The sequence below is a fragment of the Octopus sinensis genome, linkage group LG7 (assembly GCF_006345805.1).
Source record: "Octopus sinensis linkage group LG7, ASM634580v1, whole genome shotgun sequence".
NCBI lineage: Eukaryota > Metazoa > Mollusca > Cephalopoda > Octopoda > Octopodidae > Octopus > Octopus sinensis.
Genome location: NC_043003.1, coordinates 95,609,476 through 95,631,185, shown reverse-complemented (window position 1 = coordinate 95,631,185; position 21,710 = coordinate 95,609,476). Strand labels below are relative to the sequence as shown.

Genomic DNA, 21,710 nt, shown 5'->3' with positions numbered 1-21,710 from the left:
AATACACCAAAAAATGGCGACACAGCAATCAAAAAATCGTAAAAAATAAGGATTTTCATAGAAAATGTAAATAACTTTTGGTGTTAACATGGTCCAATTTGAATTTTATCTTCTACGGAATGAAGAGCAAGCCTTCTTCTATCATACTCTCAATTTTGGTCAACTTGCACTGCATGGTCTAAGAGGAGATAGTGTTAGTTGAAGGCTACCAAACCTGCCATACACAGACAACTTCAGCTTTATATATATAGAGAGATTTTCAAAATGAACTGAAATATAAGCAGTGTATTTCAACAGAAATATGGTAACAAAAGGGTTAAGTTTCAGCTATAATTAAATGTACATGAATTACACACTTTTGTAAATAGAAGTGTTTTTGCAGAGCTTGTTCAAGTCATTAATATGTTGCTGTTTTCTGATCAATACAGATTTTCTGAGATTAGGATTTTAGTTCTTATTTTATAATGAAAATGAGTACTTATTCTTATCGAGCTTATTTCGTAATATCCTTTGTTTGTGACCTTTTGAAATGTATGATATGGTATACCTTTATAAGCAGCACCAGTTTTTTTAACCATCTCTGTGATTTGTAATTAACCCTTTCGATAGCAATGTGGCCGAAACCGCCTCTAGCTCTGTAGTACAAATGTCTTATTTTCATAAGTTTTACATTAAAATCGTCCACCAAACCTTAGTCACAATTTATGTTCCTAATCCTAGCTTAATGATAACTAAGTTATGTTACTAATTTCTTTGTTATATTTAAAATTAATTGAAAGAAACACAGAGCATCTTAAAATAAATACGGTGACGAAAGGATTAAATACGCTGCAAGAAATGTAAGCAGTTGGCAAAAAAAGAAAGAATTGACTTGACCTGAATTTTGATCCTAGTTGGGATCTCTTCAGAGAATAGACATCTGCTTCTGTCTGAGCAGAGAGAGAGAGAGATAACTTATAGCTATTTCTCGCCAGTAGATGGTATGTTTTTACAAAATTTGTTAGTCTAGTTGCCATAAATAGTGTTTGTGCTGGCTATATAGTCAGTATTATTAATAATATTGACTATGTAGCTAGCAAATGTTATTAATTATTGATACAATAAATGGTGTGTGTTCAATATTCTGAAATGTATATAAAGCCACATAAGTTATTTCGCTATCACTGTGATGTATAATTGAACAGACTTAGACAAATGTAAACAAATCGACAGAAAAGAAATGGGGGATTGTCCTGATATAGTTTAATTGTAGATGAGATAGTGTTAGAGACTTCACACACTTTTATCTATTCATAGAAAGGTATATTAACTCATGACTATAATAATTATGGTCATGAAACCACACTGATATAGCATTAAAAAACAATGGAAAAGAAACTAGCTTCCATTCCTAATATGAAGACTGAGAAGCTTATGCTCTAATGTTTCTTCTACAGGCTTCTAGTAATGTCTGCATGGCTGTGTGGTTAAGAAGTTCGTTGTGGAACTAAATGGATTGGGGTTCAGTCCCATCCTCCTTCATGGCTGGTGTTCTTTACTAAAGCCACAAGTTTACTAATACCTTAGGAGCAAAGTTTACTGACAGAACCTGAAGAAGCCTGTCACATATATATATAATATATATTATATATATATATATATATATTATATATATATATATACAGGGGTTGGACAAAATAATGGAAACACCTTAAAATTTCAAACAAATTTATTTCAATATGGAGTAGGACCCCTTTGGTAGTAATTACACCTTGATTTCTATGAGGTATGGACTTGTACAAAGTTTGAATTGTTTCCAAAGGAATTTTGTCCATTCTTCAGCTAAAACAGTCTCCAGTTCTTGTAGTGATGATGATGGAGGATATCAACTCCTTACTTGATTTTCTAAAATGCTCCATAAATGTTCAATAATATTGAGATCCAGGGACTGTGGTGGCCAGATAAGATGTTCAATGTCACTAGAATGTTCCTTGTGCCATTCAGTAACAACTTTAGCTGTGTGAATTGGTGCATTATCATCCTGAAAGATTGTGTTTTCCTCCAGAAACAGCTCCGCAACGATAGGATGAATTTGATCATATAAACTGCTTAAATATTCTTAACTATTAATTCTGCCATGAAGGGAAACTATTGGGCCAGCGGATTTCCAAGATATAGGAAGCAAACTTCTTACTACGCAACCACTCTTGTGCCTATATCTACAAATATGTTTCAATTATTTAACATGTATTTGCTGTTCTATAATTTCTCTCAGAAAATATCTTGTGAATTAGTAATTTAAGAAAAAAAAATCAATGTATGTAAAGTTCCATATGAATCTTTCAAGAATTACATTATATTTAGGCCTTCATTTATCAATATAATAAAATGATTAAGAGCATGGTTTTATAAGTACTTTTGTTTTCTTAATGTTTATTAATTTTTTCCCAGGTATTATCAGGTACGAGTTGGTTTAAAGACACCTGCAAAATTACCATGTAAAACTGAAGTCTCTCTTCCCAAAAATACAGGTATGTTTTTCAGTATCTTTATGTGTAATTGCTATTGTTTGATGTCTGTTTTTCCGTGCTGTCATGGTTAAGACTTTTGATAGCATAGTTTCTTTTGAATTTATGATTATGGTTTCTGAAAGAATGTGATCAAGTTGCAGCAACAGCATAGTTACTCTTTTACTCTTTTACTTGTTTCAGTCATTTGACTGTGGCCATGCTGGAGCACTGCCTTTAATCGAGCAACTCGACCCCAGGACTTATTCTTTTGTAAGCCCAGTACTTATTCTATCGGTTTCTTTTGCCGAACCGCTAAGTAACGGGGACATAAACACACCAGCATCGGTTGTCAAGCAATGCTAGGGGGACAAACACACACACACACACACACACACACACATATATATATATATATATATATATATATATATATATATATATATATATATATATATACATATATACGACGGGCTTCTTTCATTTCCGCCTACCAAATCCACTCACAAGGCTTTGGTTGGCCCGAGGCTATAGTAGAAGACACTTGCCCAAGTGCCACGCAGTGGGACTGAACCCGGAACCATGTGGTTGGTAAACAAGCTACTTACCACGCAGCCACTCCTGCGCCTATAGTTAGGTACTTTTTTTTCAATAAATTCTGTCACTTCATAAAATCTAACCCTGTGCTTGTTCACGCAACGGCTGATTTCAAGCATTAAGGACAAACGAACTGCCATCATTTAAATTATATATATTTGTGTCTCCTTGTCTTGATATTGAGTGATTGCTGTAAATGAATGTCATCAATTTTCAATATTCTGTGTAAACTTGTCTGACCATGAGGAAATATCTTGCTTGGAAATGGTAGTGGTTGGCAACAGAAAGGGCTGCATCCAACCATAGAAAATCTGTCTCAATAAATGATGATGTTGATGAGATTTTGCCTTGGCCAAAAGATATTAGTTATCTAGATACAAAATCTTCTTTTTTTCCCATTGTTGTGATAGAATGGACTTAATATGTTTCTTGTGACACCAACACTGAAGAGATTACCATAAAGTTATCAGAACTGTCTTCAATCTCTATTAGTTTTATTTTGAAGTGACCATGTCTTATTGATTACTAATTGTGTATACCAAATTAATCAAACATATTTCATTATTTATCTAAATTTATGTATGTAAAGGGATACATCAAAGACTCTATTTCAAAACAAGAGCAAATAAATTGGTTAATTTTTAATTGTATTTGAACACACTCAGCGGGATGATTGCCTGTCAGAAATGATAGGGAAAATAATGCATGTTTTTGTAAAGTACAAAATGGTCTATAAAACGTTTCTGCTGTTATCTATAGTTGTTATCACCATCATCATCGTCTCACGTCCATCTTCCATGCATGCATGGGAAGGACAGTTCACAGGAGCTGGCCAGGTAGAAAAACTACCCTTTGCTACTGTGTCTGTTTTGGCTGGGTTTTTATGGCTGGATGCCCTTCCTAACACCAACCACTCCGCAGAATGGACTCAGTGCTTTTTACGTGGCACTAGCACAGGCAAGGTTAGTTTTGGCATGAATTTTACAGCTGGATGCCCTTCTAAATGCCAACCACTTTACAGTGTGGACTGGATGGTTTTTATGTATGGTTTATTTTTGAAAGTTAGAGGAAGAAGGGCAAATGCCCTTGTCTATTTACAAGAACTCTAAGGCTCTGTGTGTATGAATGCACCCACATATGTGTTGGTTTCTGTTTGGATTTGCTTATTTTCACATTGATACCCATTGCCTAGTGGTGGTCTATCTTCTAAAATTAGGTTGTTTAGTGCAAAGAGTAATCTACAAATGTAATATTGGTTTCAAATTCTGGCACAAGGCCAGCACTTTCAGAGGATGGGGTTAGTCGATTATGTTAACCTGATACTTACTTTATCGCCCTCAAAAGGATGAAAGGCAAAATTAACTTCAGTGTAATTTGAATTCAGAACTTAAAGACAATGAAAATGCTTCTATACATTTTGCCTGGCATGTTAATGATTCTGCCAGCTTGCCATCTTATAAATACAACTGTAATATTTCTGAGTATAAATGCTACCATCAATATTAGCTATTGTTATGTCCATATTTCTGTGTAATTTGTGGTTGATTGGCACTCCAGCCATAACCATCTCATCTCTCTCTTAGGTATAAGGAATCCAAGACTATGTATGTCTTCTAAGATGGTAGCATGTGTTTCGAGGGAGATTTTGGCTATTATTTCTAGCAGGTTGAGCGATTGCATAAAGCAAAATTTTTCAAACTTTGTCTTCAGCATACCACTTTTAATGTGTTCAGTAGTGTTGGTGTGCCCTGTTTGAAGAATATAGTGTTACATAGTTGGATACCATACAACAGGAAATTGACATGTATTATGTGTTTTTAATTTGATTTAATTTAACTTAATTTAAAGGGCTCATATCCGTTCAAGTTTGATATAATTGACTCTTACTTCCCCTAAACTTTCTAGTCTGTGCCTGTTGGAAGAAATCAGTTTCATTTAATTTAATGTTACATTTTTAATGAGATAAATGAGCTTAGCTCTTTCTTACAAGTAACTTAATTTTAGTTACAGCTTCAGAGAGTTACACCCTTATAATATTCACAGTTGACATCATTAAATACAAGTTTTTGGTTATAAACATTGCTGAAAGCCTTTGTTTCCAATGATGAGCAGATAGGAACAGCTATGGGTTCTCTACACACTTGCTAATCAAAGAATACCAGAATTTTGTTAAGGAAGAGGTTGAAAAAAATCTTTTGCTCTGGATTCTTTTATATGGCTGTGTGGTAAGTAGCTTGTTTACCAACCACATGGTTCCGGGTTCAGTCCCACTGTGTGGCACTTTGGGCAAGTGTCTTCTACTATAGCCTCAGGTCGACCAAAGCCTTGTGAGTGGATTTGGTAGACAGAAACTGAAAAGAAACCTGTCGTATATATGTATATATATATATATATATATATATATATATATATATGCATGTGTGTGTTTGTGTGTCTGTGTTTGTCCCCCTAGCATTGCTTGACAACCGATGCTGGTGTGTTTATGTCCCCGTAACTTAGCAGTTCGGCAAAAGAGACCGATAGAATAAGTACTGGGCTTACAAAAAGAATAAGTCCCGGGGTCGAGTTGCTCGATTAAAGGCAGTGCTCCAGCATGGACACAGTCAAATGACTGAAACAAGTAAAAGAGTAAAGGAGTATATATTCCATAAACTCTTATTCTTATTGCAGTTTGTCTGGAACTGATTGAACGAATTGGTAGTCCAGTTCACTAATCTTAGGATCTGGACTTAACATACTGGCATCATTGTTGTCTTCTACTTCTGTACATTTATCAGTTCTTTCACTTCAAATCCAACTAGAGTACTGAACCATGGTAACATCACCATCATCATTATTATCATCATCATTAATGTCTGTTTTCCATGCTGGTATAGGTTGGTTGATTTGTCTGGATCCATCTAACTGCAGGGCTATGCTGAGCTCCAGTGTGCGCTTTTGTTTGTTTGCCATTACTGGATGCACTTTCTAATGCCAACCACCTTACAATTTCCACTGGGTGCTTTTATCATTCCACTGGCACTAATGGAGCCGTCAAGTAAGTGGCAAGACAGAACCCCACCATTACTGTGTGTGTGTGTGTGTGTGTAGATTAGGGAGGATGAGGTGGCTTTATACATTTTTATTATGCAAATTGTTATATTCCTATTATATAAACAATTCAGTAAGAAGTGTATCTGTTCTGGTATATTAAAATATAAATATATTCATTCTGCTTTTGAATTTTCCTGTTGTATATTTTGTTATTATTATTTTTGTTTTCAGAAAACCCTCATGTCCTTCCAGCTAGTATTATCAATGGGGTAGCTGTTAGCAAGACCTTTCAAATTCTTTATCGTAACGAAGATGTTGTTGTAAATGATATCATTCTCTTTCGGATACATGTTCTTGTTGACAGTTCCAAGGTAAGGACTCTTCATTATTTTATTTACTTTCTGCACTAATAACTAGCACTAGACATTTTATTAATTTCACTGTATTCATAATATGGTCTTAATTTGGAATTTCCTAAACTACCATCTTCCAATTAATCTGTTAGTAAATTGCTTTCTTATGATGTAATCTGGATGTTTTTAAAGAAAATAAAGCAAATAATATTTTGGAAGTTATATTTTGTAGAGTTTGTGAATTGTATGTCTTCTCATAGAAATTGCTTAATCCTATTGAAGCTATATTTCTTAGGAGATGACAGCTTGTTTCAATTAAATCAAGATCTTAGAAGGGGTTTTTAATAACTGTATATATTGTTTGTTGTTGATTAATTCCAGGTCAATCTGATTGAACAGATCTATGGTCTAAAGCAGTGGTTCTCAACTGGGGTCTATATGACCCCTGGTGGAGGTGGGGGTGGGGTGGTGGTCGGTGTAAGATTTTTTTTTTGAAGTAAAATAGTAAATTAGGGATCCTCAGCAATATTTTAAAGGTCTAAAGATATCCATTTAAATGCATTTATTATAAGAAACAGCTAGGTTTTCTTTCTCTAACGTTTTACATAAGTCAACTTACACAAGTTGTGTCAAAAACAAAAAAAAGGTAAAAAATGGTTGAGAACCACTGGTCTAAAGTATTCCAGCTGTGACATTATTTAAATGTGTCATTTCCTTTTTTGTTATAAAACCACAAGGTGTAGTTTGAGGTAGATTTGGCTGCTATTTTATATAGGTAGAATATTATGCTGGTGTTGTCCAAATGTTATTTCACAGTATCATTTAAGTTGTAATGTGATATTGAGCAAGATTTTAATTTAAATTCGATTGCCTTAATTTGAGCTGTGCCAATGAGATTTGTATTAAAAAGCTTAAAGTTTTAAAAGTAATAATTTTATTTGTTATCCTTTTATTCGTATTTTCTTTGAGAAAGACAGGCAAAGGCTGAATAACACTGCGTGACAAAATTTGAATTTCTTTTTGCCTTTGGTCAGTAAGCGTTACTTCCTATTTCCTTCTATCTAGAATTCAAAAGAAATTACTTTTCTTCCATTCAAACTTTGCTTTTGTGACCTGGACATCTATGTTTTGAAACTGACCTATTTTCCATTACATTTCAGACAGATTCAGTGCTGAGTTGCTGAAACAGAAATATTGTTATAGCAAATATTCTGCTTAATAGCTCAGATCTGCTTATCATTTGCTTCACCATAACCACTTGAGCATGTCCCTTAGAGGCTGGCAATTTGTGCATCTCTGATCATGAGCAGGAGCAGTGGGGGAATATCATAGCCATGTGTTGCGAGGGATTCATTGGGGTTTGAATAAATGTAGCAAAAGTAAAGTTTGAAGGAAATAAGTATTAGCCATTTTTCATATTTTCTAGGGCTAAGCAAATAGGAAATAACAATTGCTACCCAAGGACAAAAATTGTGTTACACAGTGTAATTTCTAAATTTGAACCTTTGCAAAAAGTTTTGAAGCAGGTATTTTACAATCCTGTTATCCATTTATTTCGTTATTAACTAGAGTTGCTACTAACCTTGCAGTTAGGTCAATCAGTTCAGCTTGTCAAATTATTCATTGAGGTGCTTTAATGATAGTCTCCAGTTAGTCCACATGAAACTTCCTATATCAAAATGGTTTCATTTCTGAAATCTTAATTTTCTCTTTGATACCACATGCATTTTACTTCCTTAATCTGTTGTTGTTAATGATTAGCATTTCAGTGTTAATAACTAGCGATGTTTATCTGGCTTAGCGAAGAAATATCTGCTAGTAAAATTATTCTTCACATTCAACAACTGATTCCTGACAATTGAGTCAAGTGCTACAAGTGAAACTATATTGGTTTTCACTGCTATTTTAGGGGGATAATTACTTATAATCTCTTATACTCTCACCCATGTCCCTTATGTATATGCCTTTATTTCTCTTGCTTTCTGTGCCCAGACCTCTGTTACTCATCACTCAATCCTTTCCTCTTATCAATCACACTGTACTATGCCGTCAGTGTGACTAAAGTCAGTAGTGGATCTTGTCTTCTGTTTACTGCACATTGCAGTCTCTCTATATAACTTATGGAGCTTTTTCTAAAACAAATTGCAAGTTATTATTCAGAATTATATTTTTATCATTTTTCTTCCTTATAAAGTTTGAAAATAGATAATTTTTTATACTTAAATCTAGATAACGTTATTGGTTGTACTGTTATTTGTTTCAGTTTGTTCATTTTTAATCATAATCTTTCATGTGGTTTAACCCCATTGCCTAGGTACATTTAGCAGAGTTGACTTTGTTGCAAGGATTCAGGTCAGGTCTTTAGTCTAAAGATAATTCCATCCACCCTCCTATCCATTACAGAGGCTTTGATTATAATCATGGGTGCTGCCTTTTTTTTTTTCCTGCAATTAAACGATAAAAAAAATGAAGAAAAGCCATATTTTGAAACCCAGCAAAATTGACTTTGAAGGGCGTCATGCTCTAATAGAGCTGTTATTGCACCATTGCACATGCTGTTATTGTGGAATCATTTGTTTGATAATTTATTGTTGTTATCTGTATAGTGCTGCTAACAGGGTTGGGGCCGTGTATTTCTATCTGTAGATGCAACTGTGTGACAACTGCTATGCTTACAATGCAGTTTATACGAAGGAAGAAGAACTTTCTCAGGTGGGTATTAATTTTAAGGTATAGGTCCTTGTTTTACACACCTTGCCTGTAAGTGGGTTAAAAGCTATGCAATTTTATTTTATGAAATCGTGTATGCATACCTTTAAAAAAATAGAGAAATGGAAAATGGTATATTGCAAACACATTATTCCATTTGCACCAGACTGTTGCTGCATGTTTCATTGATCCCCTCTCCCCAACCATTATTATTTTCATTTGATAGTTCTTAATTGTAGTCCCTCATTATGTAAAGATTAATTTATAATTTCTCATAAATGCAAACGTCCACATACATGTGCCAATACAAAATTTTAGTTGGCTGAGATTATCACAGTGTATTATAGGATCTGTGAGTCTTATGTCATAAGTTTAGGATTGTTATGGATATATTTTCTCAGAATAATTATTTCTTTATTTTTTCTCAAATCAGTTGTGATTTACCAATCATAAATTTTATAGGTTTTATTTATTTATTTATTTTTTGTTTTTTGAAGTTTGATAAACCATTATCAACTGTAATCAAACAGATCCGTGACATGAAGAAGTTAAATTCTGAAACTACTAAAGATTCATTGAAGTAGGTTCTTCTGGTTTCTGTCAAGAAGAATTTGAGATCAGCATTGCTAAATATTTGGAGAAGGGAGAAACAAGAAATTCCATTTATGTGCATTATTGTAGCTTCTTTTATTTATTTATATATATCTGTAATGAGTACAGCAAGGAATTTAGTGGTCAGGTATGAGTTCACCAGGGTTTGGTTATCAATCTCCTCCGATTTTTCATAGTTCTCCTGGCCTTAAAAGAAGAATTTAAGACTGGTTGCCCATGGGAACTCCTCTATGCTGAAGACCTTGTCTTTATAGCTGAAACTGTTGGAGAATTAGAAATGCAATTTCAGGTGTGGAAACAAAACCTGAATGCAAAAGCTTTAAAATCAAATTGAGCAGAGGCTAAAGTTCTTGTAAATAGGAAAACAGACAGGACACTAATCCCTTCAGGTGAATGACCCTGTTTGATATGTAGAGAAAATGTAAATAGACGTTTTATACATTGTACTCAGTGAAAACCATGGACACAAGAGGTGCAGTGGAATCACAGGAAGGTTAGCAGAGAAAGTAAACTTTGTGGCAGATGCATAAATGCAATAAGCACTAAGAGCATACAAGAAATAAATTTTCTGTAATGTCCAGAAGGATCTTTAGAGGTATTTTATTGCTTCTTTTATCTAGGAGACCTAATTAACTATGGAAGCAGATGTTCTGAAAGAATAGATAATAGAATAAGAACTGGCTAGACAAAGCTCAGAGAGCTATTACCTCTGTAACAAAATGCCTGTCTCTCAGGGTGAAAGGCAGATTGTATGATGCTTGTATATGGACAGCAATGCTATGTTGCTGTGAAACTTGGACCTTGAGTGCAGAGAATGTGTTTAAGACTAAAGAGAAATGAAGCCCGCATGCTCCACTGGATGTGCAAAGTTAGTGTGCATGTATGATAAAGTACAAATGTACTGAGAGAAGAATTGAGTATAAGAATCATTAAATCATTAAATGTGGTGTACAAGAGAAAAGAAGGCTATGTTGATATGGTCATGTGATGTGGATGGATGAGGACAACCAAGTACTGATCTCTAAACATGAATGGAACCTCTAGAAGAGAGAGACCCCAGGAAGATGTGAGATGAAGTAGTGAAGACCAACCTCAAAATATTGAGGCTCACAAAGAGGAGATGACAAAGGACTAAGATGACTGGCAATATACTCTGCTTGAGTAAACCGTCCCTCTCCCTCTCTGGCAAAAATGAGGACCTGCCAATCCTTCCCTCTACCACACATCTTCTAACACCCATCTCTCCTAATTGCAGTCCTACTCACTTATTTCTACCATTTATTCCACCCCTACATTTCACATTGTATCCCTATTATTGTTCCTTATCACCTTTTCCCCCACCTCTTCTGCCTCTATCTCCTCTTCCACCTCTTTCTCCTCCTTTGCCTTCCCTCATCTGCACTTCCTCCCTCGCCTTCTTCTCATCCTCCCTCTCATCTGTACTCCCCTACTTATCACCCTTCTCTCACCCCTCACCCTTTTTTCAACCTTCACCCTCTTCTCACCCCTCGTCCCTTTCCCTTTTGCCTCTCCTGTCCCACCATCTACCCTGCCCTCACCACTGCCTCCCCTCCCTCCTCTCCGCCCTTACTACCACACCACCTCTCCTCCCTCACTACCCTCCCCACACTACCCCTTCCCCAATACCTGTCCCCCAACACCTCTCCCTTTCTCACTCCTCCCCATCCCTCCCACATACTCTTCACAATCTCTCTCTCCTTCCCTCCATCTCCCTCCCCCTCCCCCTTTCTTCCCCTCTCCCTCCCTCAATCCCTCCCCCTCCCCATCTCCCCCTCTCTCTCTCCCTCCCTTTCTCTCTCTCTCCCTCTCTCCAGCAGTGGAAACTATCTCCTCTTCAAGCAAGATAACCTGTTCCTGTCCCTCCTTCAATACAATACTCCATTCAGTTGAGGAGTCTTGTTTTATGTGTACTCAGTGTCATGTAAGAAGTACACTCTGTAAAGTGACTTGTTGTAGAAACCCTGCCAAAGCAGGCAGTTGGTTTGTCAATTCCTGTCAAATTATCCAACCCATGCCAGCATGGGAAACATGTTAAACAATGATGATTTTATATATCATTTTCGTTTGTTCTTTTTTTCACTTGTTCCAGTCATTAGGCTGCAGCCATGTTAGGGCACCTCCTTAAAGAATTTTGGTTGAATATATCAATGTATCAATGCCAGTACTTATTTTATAAAGCTTGGTACTTATTCTATCAGTCTCTTTTACCAAACCACTAAGCTATGGGGACATAAGCACACCAGCATCAGTTGTCAAGCAGTGGTGGGGGACAAATAAACGCACACACACACATGGCAAGCTTCTTTCAGTTTCCATCTACCGAATCCACTCACAAGGCTTTTGTTGGCCTGAGGCTATAGTAGAAGACACTTACCCAAGGTGCCACGCTGTAGGATTGAACCTAGAGCCATATGTTTGGGAAACAAACTTCTTACCACACAGGAGTAGGATTTCATTATTTTCATGCTTGTTATTGTACTTATGATATATTTATTGGCATCTTTGCTGAAATGTTTAGATGTGTTGTCTACTGTTTTTTTCTCAGAGCATCTAGATGGGTGTAAAAAAAAAAAAAAATAAAGCATTAACCATCGTAAGTCAATAATAGTATTTTGATATTTCAACCAGGAAACTAATATTTTTCATTTACCCTTTCACTGCAAAATTAAATTCCATGGTTATTCCAGTAATGACGTTAACCCTTTAGCCATATCAGGCCCAAATATTCTACCTGTTTTATGTTAAAACTGACCACATCCAACCTCTCACATCTACCTTACAATGTCATTCTAAAGTTATACAAACACACCATTGAAATCTTGAAGCTACAAGATAATGCATAATTAATTCAAAGCAATGTGAATATATAAGTAATACGTTTGACAAAGAAATGTGAATGCTAAAGAGTTAAATATCTGCTAAAAAAAAAATTTTGGTAGTTTCTGCAAGTCCTGTTTTTTCAATAAACTTGACATTTCTCAACAGGAAGTAGTTTCAAGCATGACATTCCTCTATGAAAGCTAGATTGGTATATAAAACAGCTTTCTGCAGTTAAGGGTGACAAAATTTTAAGTAGATAAATCCACAGTAAAAGGGCCTAATTTTTGTTTTTTGTTATATTTCTAAGGGCTTAGAATCAATCCACTCTCTTTTTCTCCAGTGTAATGTTTTGTTATAAATAATGGTTTCACATTTTGGCACAAGGCCAGGAGCTTTGTGGGAAGGGCTAAGTCAATTACATCAACCCCAGTGCTCAACTGGTACTTACTTTATGACTCTGAAAGAATGAAAGGCAAAGTCGACCTCTGTGAAATTTGAACTCAGAATGTAGTGACGGATGAAATGCCACTAAGCATTTTGCCCAGAGTACAAAATATTCTGTTATAATAATAACAATATGAAATAAGTAACTTACTGTTATTGTTTTCTTTTCTTTTAAGAATTCTCATAACCCATCACTTATATCCTGCTTATTTACATTTCTAAGCATCTGCTATAGCTACCTCAATACCCTGACGTCCATGCCTTGAATATTTACCACTTTTTACCACTTAGAAACTGCACTTGCCCTTAGTAGTTGCACCCTTTTAGTAGTGAACCTCAATTGATCCACAATTTCAACCCATAGTTATTACAATTATAAAATCTTCCTGATGCTTAATTCCAATTAATTTCTATTAATAATTTGTGTTGTGTTAGTCAATGTTATGACATCAAATGAAAACTTTATATATTTTGCAGGATAAATGTTAATGTTTGCTTGATGATATGCAACTTTATTTATGTAATAGTTTTATTTGTTTTATGATATTTTTCTTTATAAATGTATTATTCAAGAATGTATGATGTTCTTATGTCTTTATTTAGAAAATACTTAATTGAAGTGGAAAATGGCTCAGGGTTGAGCATCTGATTGGTAGAGAATGTTATTTCTAATGTCATCTTATGCTGCAGACAATAATATCTGTCTACAGACAGTTGAGACTAAAAGTCTTTCTAATGTCGGAATATTGGATTCATAGAATGAGAGATGGATTGGAAAAATTGGAAGCAGTACCAAATTGAACTATTGTTTTTGTTTTTGTTATTGTTGTAATCATCGTCATCATTAATTTTAGCATCTATTTTTCCCTGCTTGCATAAGTTGGATAGAATTAATTGAGGCAGATTTTCTACAGCTGGATGTCCTTCCTGTTGCCAACCCTGATTCCAAGCAAGCTAACACTGCCCCATGTCCGGACATGTTTCCACAGAAGAATAGAAATGAATGATACTCCTTGTATGTTGGTGACACTTATTTGTAGCTATGTAGCAATGTCAAAATAAGAAGACAAACACACACAACAAGCTTCTTTCAGATCAGTTTTCATCAGCCAGATCCACCCACACGACTTTGGTTATCCTTAGGTTGTAGTAGTAGATGTACAATGTGACATGTAGTAAGATTGAACCCAAAACCACGTGGTTGGGAAGCAAACTTTTTTTTAACTATACATTTGGAGCCATAATCTTGCCTTTGTTCTGCCCTATCAAAATTGGTCTGTTCAAAACAAATAAATATTGGAGATGTAATTAACTTATAAGAAAATAGTAATAATGCTGTGTTGAGAGTATTTGTTCAGAGCAAGCAGATGAATGGCCTGTTTATATTAGTTTAAGGTTTTATTAACTTCTTATCAAAGGACACCACACGGAACAAATAGTCTGGCATGTACGTCCATTCAAATATTTAGAGTTGATCCTTAGCTGTGGCAGAGTTTCTGTGCTGTAGTCATACTTCGAAACAAGCTTTTATTGTATTGATAATCTATTGTGTTATGTGTACATTGCATGTATTGATAACTTTAACACCAGCACGTGATTACTTACTACATTTGTAATCAAGCAAAAATGAATAACAATCGCTCTAAAGCTATTAAGGACTTTTGTTTGATTTATTGCTCTGTCTCACAATGTAATTCCCAATACACAAGAGTTTGGTCTCTAATTAATAAGCAAATTATTTCTCCTTGTAGCTTCTTGTATTATAACATGGATATGTTTGCTTGTCGAAACAGTTCTTCTTTCTTACCTGCTTAGCATAACATGAGGGGCATTTAAGCATTCAGTGCAAGTCAACAACTGTGAAGTTTAAACAAACGTGGTTGATGATAAATAATGTGAAATAGCAATAAAAAAAAATTAAGGAAAAGAGAAAGAATTTTGTGATGAAGTTTAAAATTTATTTTTGTCTGTGATGAAGACTTAAACTCTTATTAACAAACTGTATTTGATATTTGACAATGTTAATATGTAATTTGACTACAAGGATTAAAAAAAAAATGTTTAGGTGCAGACATGGTCCTGTGTGTGAAAAACTTGCTTCTCAACCATGTGGTCTTGGGTTCAGTCCCACTGTACAGCACCTTGGGCAAGTATCTTCTACTGTAGCACTGATTGACCAAAGCCTTGTTAGTGTATTTGTCAGATGGAAACTGAAAGAAGCCTGAAGCCTATCATTCATATATATATATATATATATATATATATATATAAATATTAAAATTTCTAAGTGACTCTAAAGGAGACTATGGTCAGCTGTACTGGATATTAATAGTTATTGCCAAGCTAATATGGCAGTCCAGAAATATAGGATGAATGCTGGTGTTGATTAGCTCTAAGAGGCCATCGCCTCTAGCTAGCTATGTGACACACGGACCTGTGTCCATTATAACCTTTGAACAGGGGAGGTCAGCCGCTTTCCCTTGCTAGTCAGGCATTTGCATACTAGTTTCAGGGTATTTGTCCCTTATCAATGCAGAGCAGCCGAACCCAGCAGTGGTGGGCAACAAACAGAACACAAAACTAAGGCACACACACACACACACACACATATATGCACATGTGTGTGTGTGCCTTTGTTTTGTGTTCTGTTTGTTGCCCACCATTGCTTGACAACTGTTGCTGGTTTGTTTTTGTTCCTGTAACTTAATGGTTCGGCAAAAGAGACTGATAGAATAAGTACCTGGCTTGAAAAAATAACTACTAGGGTAAATTTATTTGATTAAACCCTTTGGGGCAGTACTCCTGCGTGGTCACTGCCCAGTGACCAAACCAAGTTAAAGAGATAATATACTAGGGTATGAAATCGAACAGAGTTATTTTCAAGATTATTTTATATGATTATTCTGACCTGATAAGGTTTGCTTGTATGCATGTATGTGCATGTGTGTGTGTATATCATAATTCACCATCACTAAAAAGAGACTAAGGGTGCTATGAACACCAGCATTGCTATATGTATGTATATATATATATATATATACACACACACACATACACAGTGTACATACATGTCATCATCATCATCATCATCGTTTAACGTCCACTTTCCATGCTAGCATGGATTGGATGATTTTGACTGAGGGCTGGCGAACCAGATGGCTGCACCAGGCTCCAATCTTGGTCTGGCAGAGTTTCTACAGCTGGATGCCCTTCCTAATGCCAACCACTCAGAGAGTGTAGTGGGTGCTTTTTATGTGCCACCGGCATGGAAGCCAGTCAGGTGGTACTGGCAATGACTTCGCTCAGATCTTTTTACACATGCTACCGGCACAGGTGGCAGTAAGGCGATGCTGGTAACGATCACGCTCGAATGGTGCACTTTTACATGCCTCCTGCACAGAAGCCAGTTAGCTGCTCTGGCAACGATCATGCTTGGATGGTGCTCTTGGTGCCCTACTAGCATGCGCACAAGTGCCAGTAAGGCGACGTTGCTAACGATCACACTCAAATGGTGCCTTTTATGTGCCACTGGCACAGAAGCTGGTTAGCTGCTCTGTCAACGATTACACTCATATGGTACTCTCTGCACTCCGCTAGCACGGATGCCAGTCATCTAATTTGATTTTGATTTACATACATATGTATGTGCATACATGTATATATATATATATACACACACATTCCTCTTCCTCTACCATTCTCCTGTCTTTGACAGAACCACTCTCCTGTCTTTGAAAACACCTTTCTTCACCCATTTCCTTCCGGTCTTTCAAAATGTGACCTCATGTGTACCGTTGGTGATTTTTTTTTCCTCTGTCTTCCCTTCTCTGGGTCTTTCCTTCTCTTATGTTTCCGACGAAGAGCTCCACTCGAAACGTTAAACCCTCCTTCTTTCCTTCTTTCCTGAGCATCCAATAATACTATATTTGTTCCACGTCCTCGCGTTGTTGTGTTTTTTTGTGCTTTCTTGTTTGGATTAACTATATATATATATATGTAAATATGTATGTATGTATATATATATATATATATATATGTATGTATGGATATCATCATCATCATTTAACGTCTGCCTTCCATGCTGGCATGGGTGAGACGGTTTACTAGGAGCCAGAATTCTGTGACTGTTTTGGCAGGATTTTTACAACTGGATATGTGACACACATACATATATTATATATATATGTATATATATGTTTACATTTATGTATTTGATTTGCAAGATTCCTGATGTGAAATTGTGTTGAAACAAATATTGTTGTATTTCAGGATGGTAATTTTTTTTTTGTTTTTGCCAAATAAACCCATGCTCTATATAGTTTTTCTTCACTTCAGCGTTATTATTGTTCTTATTTTAGTGTCCTTTGTCTGAAATCTTTTATCGAATATCTTGTGACCTCTTCAGCAACTCTCCATCCCATATGTCCCCCCTCCTGTTCTGTTTAGTCCATGGATTTCAGCTGGAGAGTTATTGAAGAGGTCACAGGCTGATTTTGACAAAAGATTTAAGACAAAAGACACTAAAATAAGAACAATGACAAAGCTGAAGTGAAAAATGAGTATATAGCATGTTTTTATTTGGCAAAAAACAAAAAAGACCATCCTGAAATATAACTATATATCATCATCATCATCGTTTAGCGTCTGCTTTCCATGCTAGCATGGGTTGGACAGTTCAGCTGGGGTCTGGGAAGCCAGAAGGCTGCACCAGGCCCAGTCTGATCTGGCAATGTTTCTATGGCTGGATGCCCTTCCTAACGCCAACCACTCCATGAGTGTAGTGGGTACTTTTTACGTGCCAGACAAGGCTGGCAAACGACCACGATCGGATGGTGCTTTTTACGTGCCACAGGCAAGGAGGACAGGCGTGGCTGGCAACAGCCACGGTCGGATGGTGCTTTTTACGTGCCACCAGCATGGAGGCCAGTCAGGGTGGTGCAGGCAACGGCCACGAATATATTGATGATGATGGAAATGGCATGGAACTAATTGGAATGTAAAGCACCAGACACACACCACACACACACACACACACACACACACAGTCTATCCCAAATTAAATACACAGCTGAAAGAGCTATTTATAGTTTCATGCTGTTTTGATATTTGAACAAGCATATTTGTAAAATATGCCATGTATCGTAAAGCAGTCTTTTAGGCTACACACACACACACACACATACAGAGTTTACTAATCTGTTATTAAGATCACCAAAAACACTGCATTCAGTGACAGATTAAACTAAAAGTAGCAAAATTCTAAATACTGTGTATATTAATTAAAATGATATCCATCCATCCATCCATCCATCCATCCATCCATCCATCCATCCATCCATCCATCCATCCATCCATCCATCCATCCATCCATCCATACATACATACATGTGTATTTAGAATAATAAGGTAGTCAGAATGTTGGATGATTATATATATTATTTTTATCTATTTACATTTTTATCGTCTTCCGATAATGGAAGAAAGCGCTAAAAATGTAAATAAAATGTAAAAAATTAAAAAATTTATATAATCATCCAACATTCTGACTACCTTCTTCTAAATATACATTATCTGTACATCACTTCAAAAACTCTCTCTCCCCCCATATATATATATATATATACATATACATACTTATTCTCAGAATTTCAATAGGTCTATAGTATTCACCAGTGTAACTTGCCTAGTCCCTTGCAAATGCTGGGTGTTATTATCTCTGTTACTTTTGTAAACCATATGATTTGCATGATGCTGTTGTTAGTATCCAGAAACCTAGAGAAAGCTTTAAACATCTCTAGTAAATATGTTCAAACCTGATTTAATGACATCTGCCTTTGTAAAAGGTTAGAATTAATCACATAATAGATCTATCATAATACGTACAATTGTTTGAGATATGTCTGTTTTTAGAATCTGAATAACAGTCAGACTTCTATTTTATATATATATATATATATATATATATATATATATATATATCTGTATGCAGAAACTAAAGCAAATGATTTAAATCAACCATATTGCATTGTTATTCCTGATGACTCTGTAGAAGCACTTGCTTGATGGAGGTTGCAATAATTATCTTTAATATCCTCAAAGAAAATTTGCTTTCAGGAAATTCTCCTTAATAATCTAAGGAAAGTATTAATGCCAGAATCATGTTTTGTAATTAAGATGATTTTTTTTGTCTTAATAGCTTTGATAGATATTGTTGTTTTATTATTAATATGATGTAGTAATGGCATCATTACTGAATCTAGACATCTCTGAGTATTCAGATATAGTCTTATCATTTATTATCTGTTAGATTTCTTTGTTAGTTTCAAAAACTGTTGTGAAAAAGTTTCATACTTTATGAGTAATTTGTATTCTTCTTTGAATAAAAATGTCAAATCTCAGCACATATCCTGACTTAGAAAGCATTAGTAGATATTACTGTATTTTCCAGTGGCTTTATGGTAAGATGCTTACTTCCCAACCATATGATTCTGGGTTCAGTCCCACAGCATAGCACCTTGTCCAATGTCTTCTACTATAGCCTCAGGCTGATCAAAACCTTGAGAGTGGATTTGGTAGAGAGAAACTGAAAGAAGCCCATCATATAAATGTATATGTATGTATTTATGTGTGTGTATGTGTGTGTGTCTGTGTTTGTCCCTCTGCCATCACTTGATAACTGATGCTGGTGTGTTTATGTCCATGTAACTTAGTGGTTTGTCATAAGAGCCCAATAGAATAATTACTAGACTTACAAAGAATAAGTTTTGGGGTTGAGTTCTTTGACTAAAACCCTTTAAGGCGGTGCTCCAGTATAACCACAGTCAAATGACTGAAGCAAATAAAAGAATACAAGTCAATGTATTATGTGGTGTAAACATGTAATGTAAGCATTGAAACTATGGACTATTTTGGTCCTCCAAAGTTGTCTTGCTGTATAAATTGACGGACCTTTCTTTGGCTGGCAGTTTGGTTGGAAAAATTTGACTCACATGCTGGAAGTAGATGATTTGAAATGTAGTCCCTGGGTGTAGGCATGACTGTGTGCTTAAGAAGTTCCAAAATATGTGCTTTCAGGTTTAATTTCGTTGTGTGACCCCTTGGGCAGTTGCCATTTGGCACAGCTGATACTAGGCTGATCAAAACCTTGTGAGTAGATTTGGGAGATGGAAACTGAAAGTAGCTTGTTACATTTATCTGTTTCAATCACTAGACTGTGGCCATACTGGGGTACTGCCTTGAAGAACTTTTAGTTGAATGAATTGACTTCAGCCCTTATTTTTCTTTTAAGCCTGGTACTTATTCTATCGGTCCTTTTTGTTAAACTCTAAGTTACATGGATATAAACAAACCAACACCAGTTGTCAAGTGGTGGTGGTGGGGACAAACACAGACAGAAACACATACACATACATAATGGACTTCTTTCAGTTCCCATCAACCAAATCAACTCACAAAGCTTTTGTTGGCTCGAGGCTATAGCATAAGACACTTGCTCAAGGTGCCCTGCAGTGGGATTGAATCTAGAACCATGTGATCGGGAAGTAAGCTTCTTACCACACAGCCATGCCTGTGCCTACATATATATATATATATATATATATATATATATAGGCATAGGCATGGCTATGTGGCAAGTAGCTTGCTTACTAACCACATGGTTCCGGGTTCGGTCCCACTGTGTGGTGCCTTGAGCAAGTGTCTTCTACAGTAGCTTGCTGAGTCTTCTGCAGCACAGCATATTTTCAGAGGTCCTGGTCACTAATCATTGCCTTGGTGAGGCCCAATGTTTGAAGGTCATGCTTCACCAACTCATCCCAGGTCTTCCTGGGTCTATATATATATAGTGCCCTGAGAGAAAGGTTGGACCTAAGAAGCATCAGCTGTGGTGTGCAAGAGTGACAACTGTGCTGGTATGGTCATGTGGCGAGAATGGATGTTGATAGCTGTGTGAAAGAGTGCCACACCCTAGCAGTTGAGGGAACCTGTGGAAGAGGTAGACCCAGGAAGACCTGGGATGAGTTGGTGAAGCATTATATATATATATATATATATTATATATATATATATAGGCATAGGCATGGCTATGTGGCAAGTAGCTTGCTTACTAACCACATGGTTCCGGGTTCGGTCCCACTGTGTGGTGCCTTGAGCAAGTGTCTTCTACAGTAGCTTGCTGAGTCTTCTGCAGCACAGCATATTTTCAGAGGTCCTGGTCACTAATCATTGCCTTGGTGAGGCCCAATGTTTGAAGGTCATGCTTCACCAACTCATCCCAGGTCTTCCTGGGTCTATATATATATAGTGCCCTGAGAGAAAGGTTGGACCTAAGAAGCATCAGCTGTGGTGTGCAAGAGTGACAACTGTGCTGGTATGGTCATGTGGCGAGAATGGATGTTGATAGCTGTGTGAAAGAGTGCCACACCCTAGCAGTTGAGGGAACCTGTGGAAGAGGTAGACCCAGGAAGACCTGGGATGAGTTGGTGAAGCATTATATATATATATATATATATATATATATATATATACATACATACATACATATATATGTATATATTTATATATTATGTGTGTGTTTGTTTTTCTTTGTTTTGACATCATGTGATGATTGTAATGTGTATGACCTTCGTACAAGTTG

General features: G+C 36.1%; 1 protein-coding gene across 12 annotated transcripts in view; it reads left to right on the top strand.

Annotated features, from left to right (window-relative positions):
* Positions 1-21,710, top strand: part of LOC115213792 (protein FAM135A) — a 299,236-nt gene that overhangs the window by 157,939 nt on the left and 119,587 nt on the right. For 9 of the 12 annotated variants that reach the window (XM_036504963.1, XM_036504967.1, XM_036504970.1 and 6 more), the window contains 3 exons: positions 2,431-2,510; positions 6,348-6,487; positions 9,116-9,181. In XM_036504963.1, the coding sequence (XP_036360856.1) occupies positions 2,431-2,510; positions 6,348-6,487; positions 9,116-9,181 (286 nt within the window). The remainder of the gene's footprint in view (positions 1-2,430; positions 2,511-6,347; positions 6,488-9,115; positions 9,182-21,710) is intronic. The other 3 variants (XM_036504971.1, XM_036504966.1, XM_036504965.1) reach the window with 1 other exon arrangement.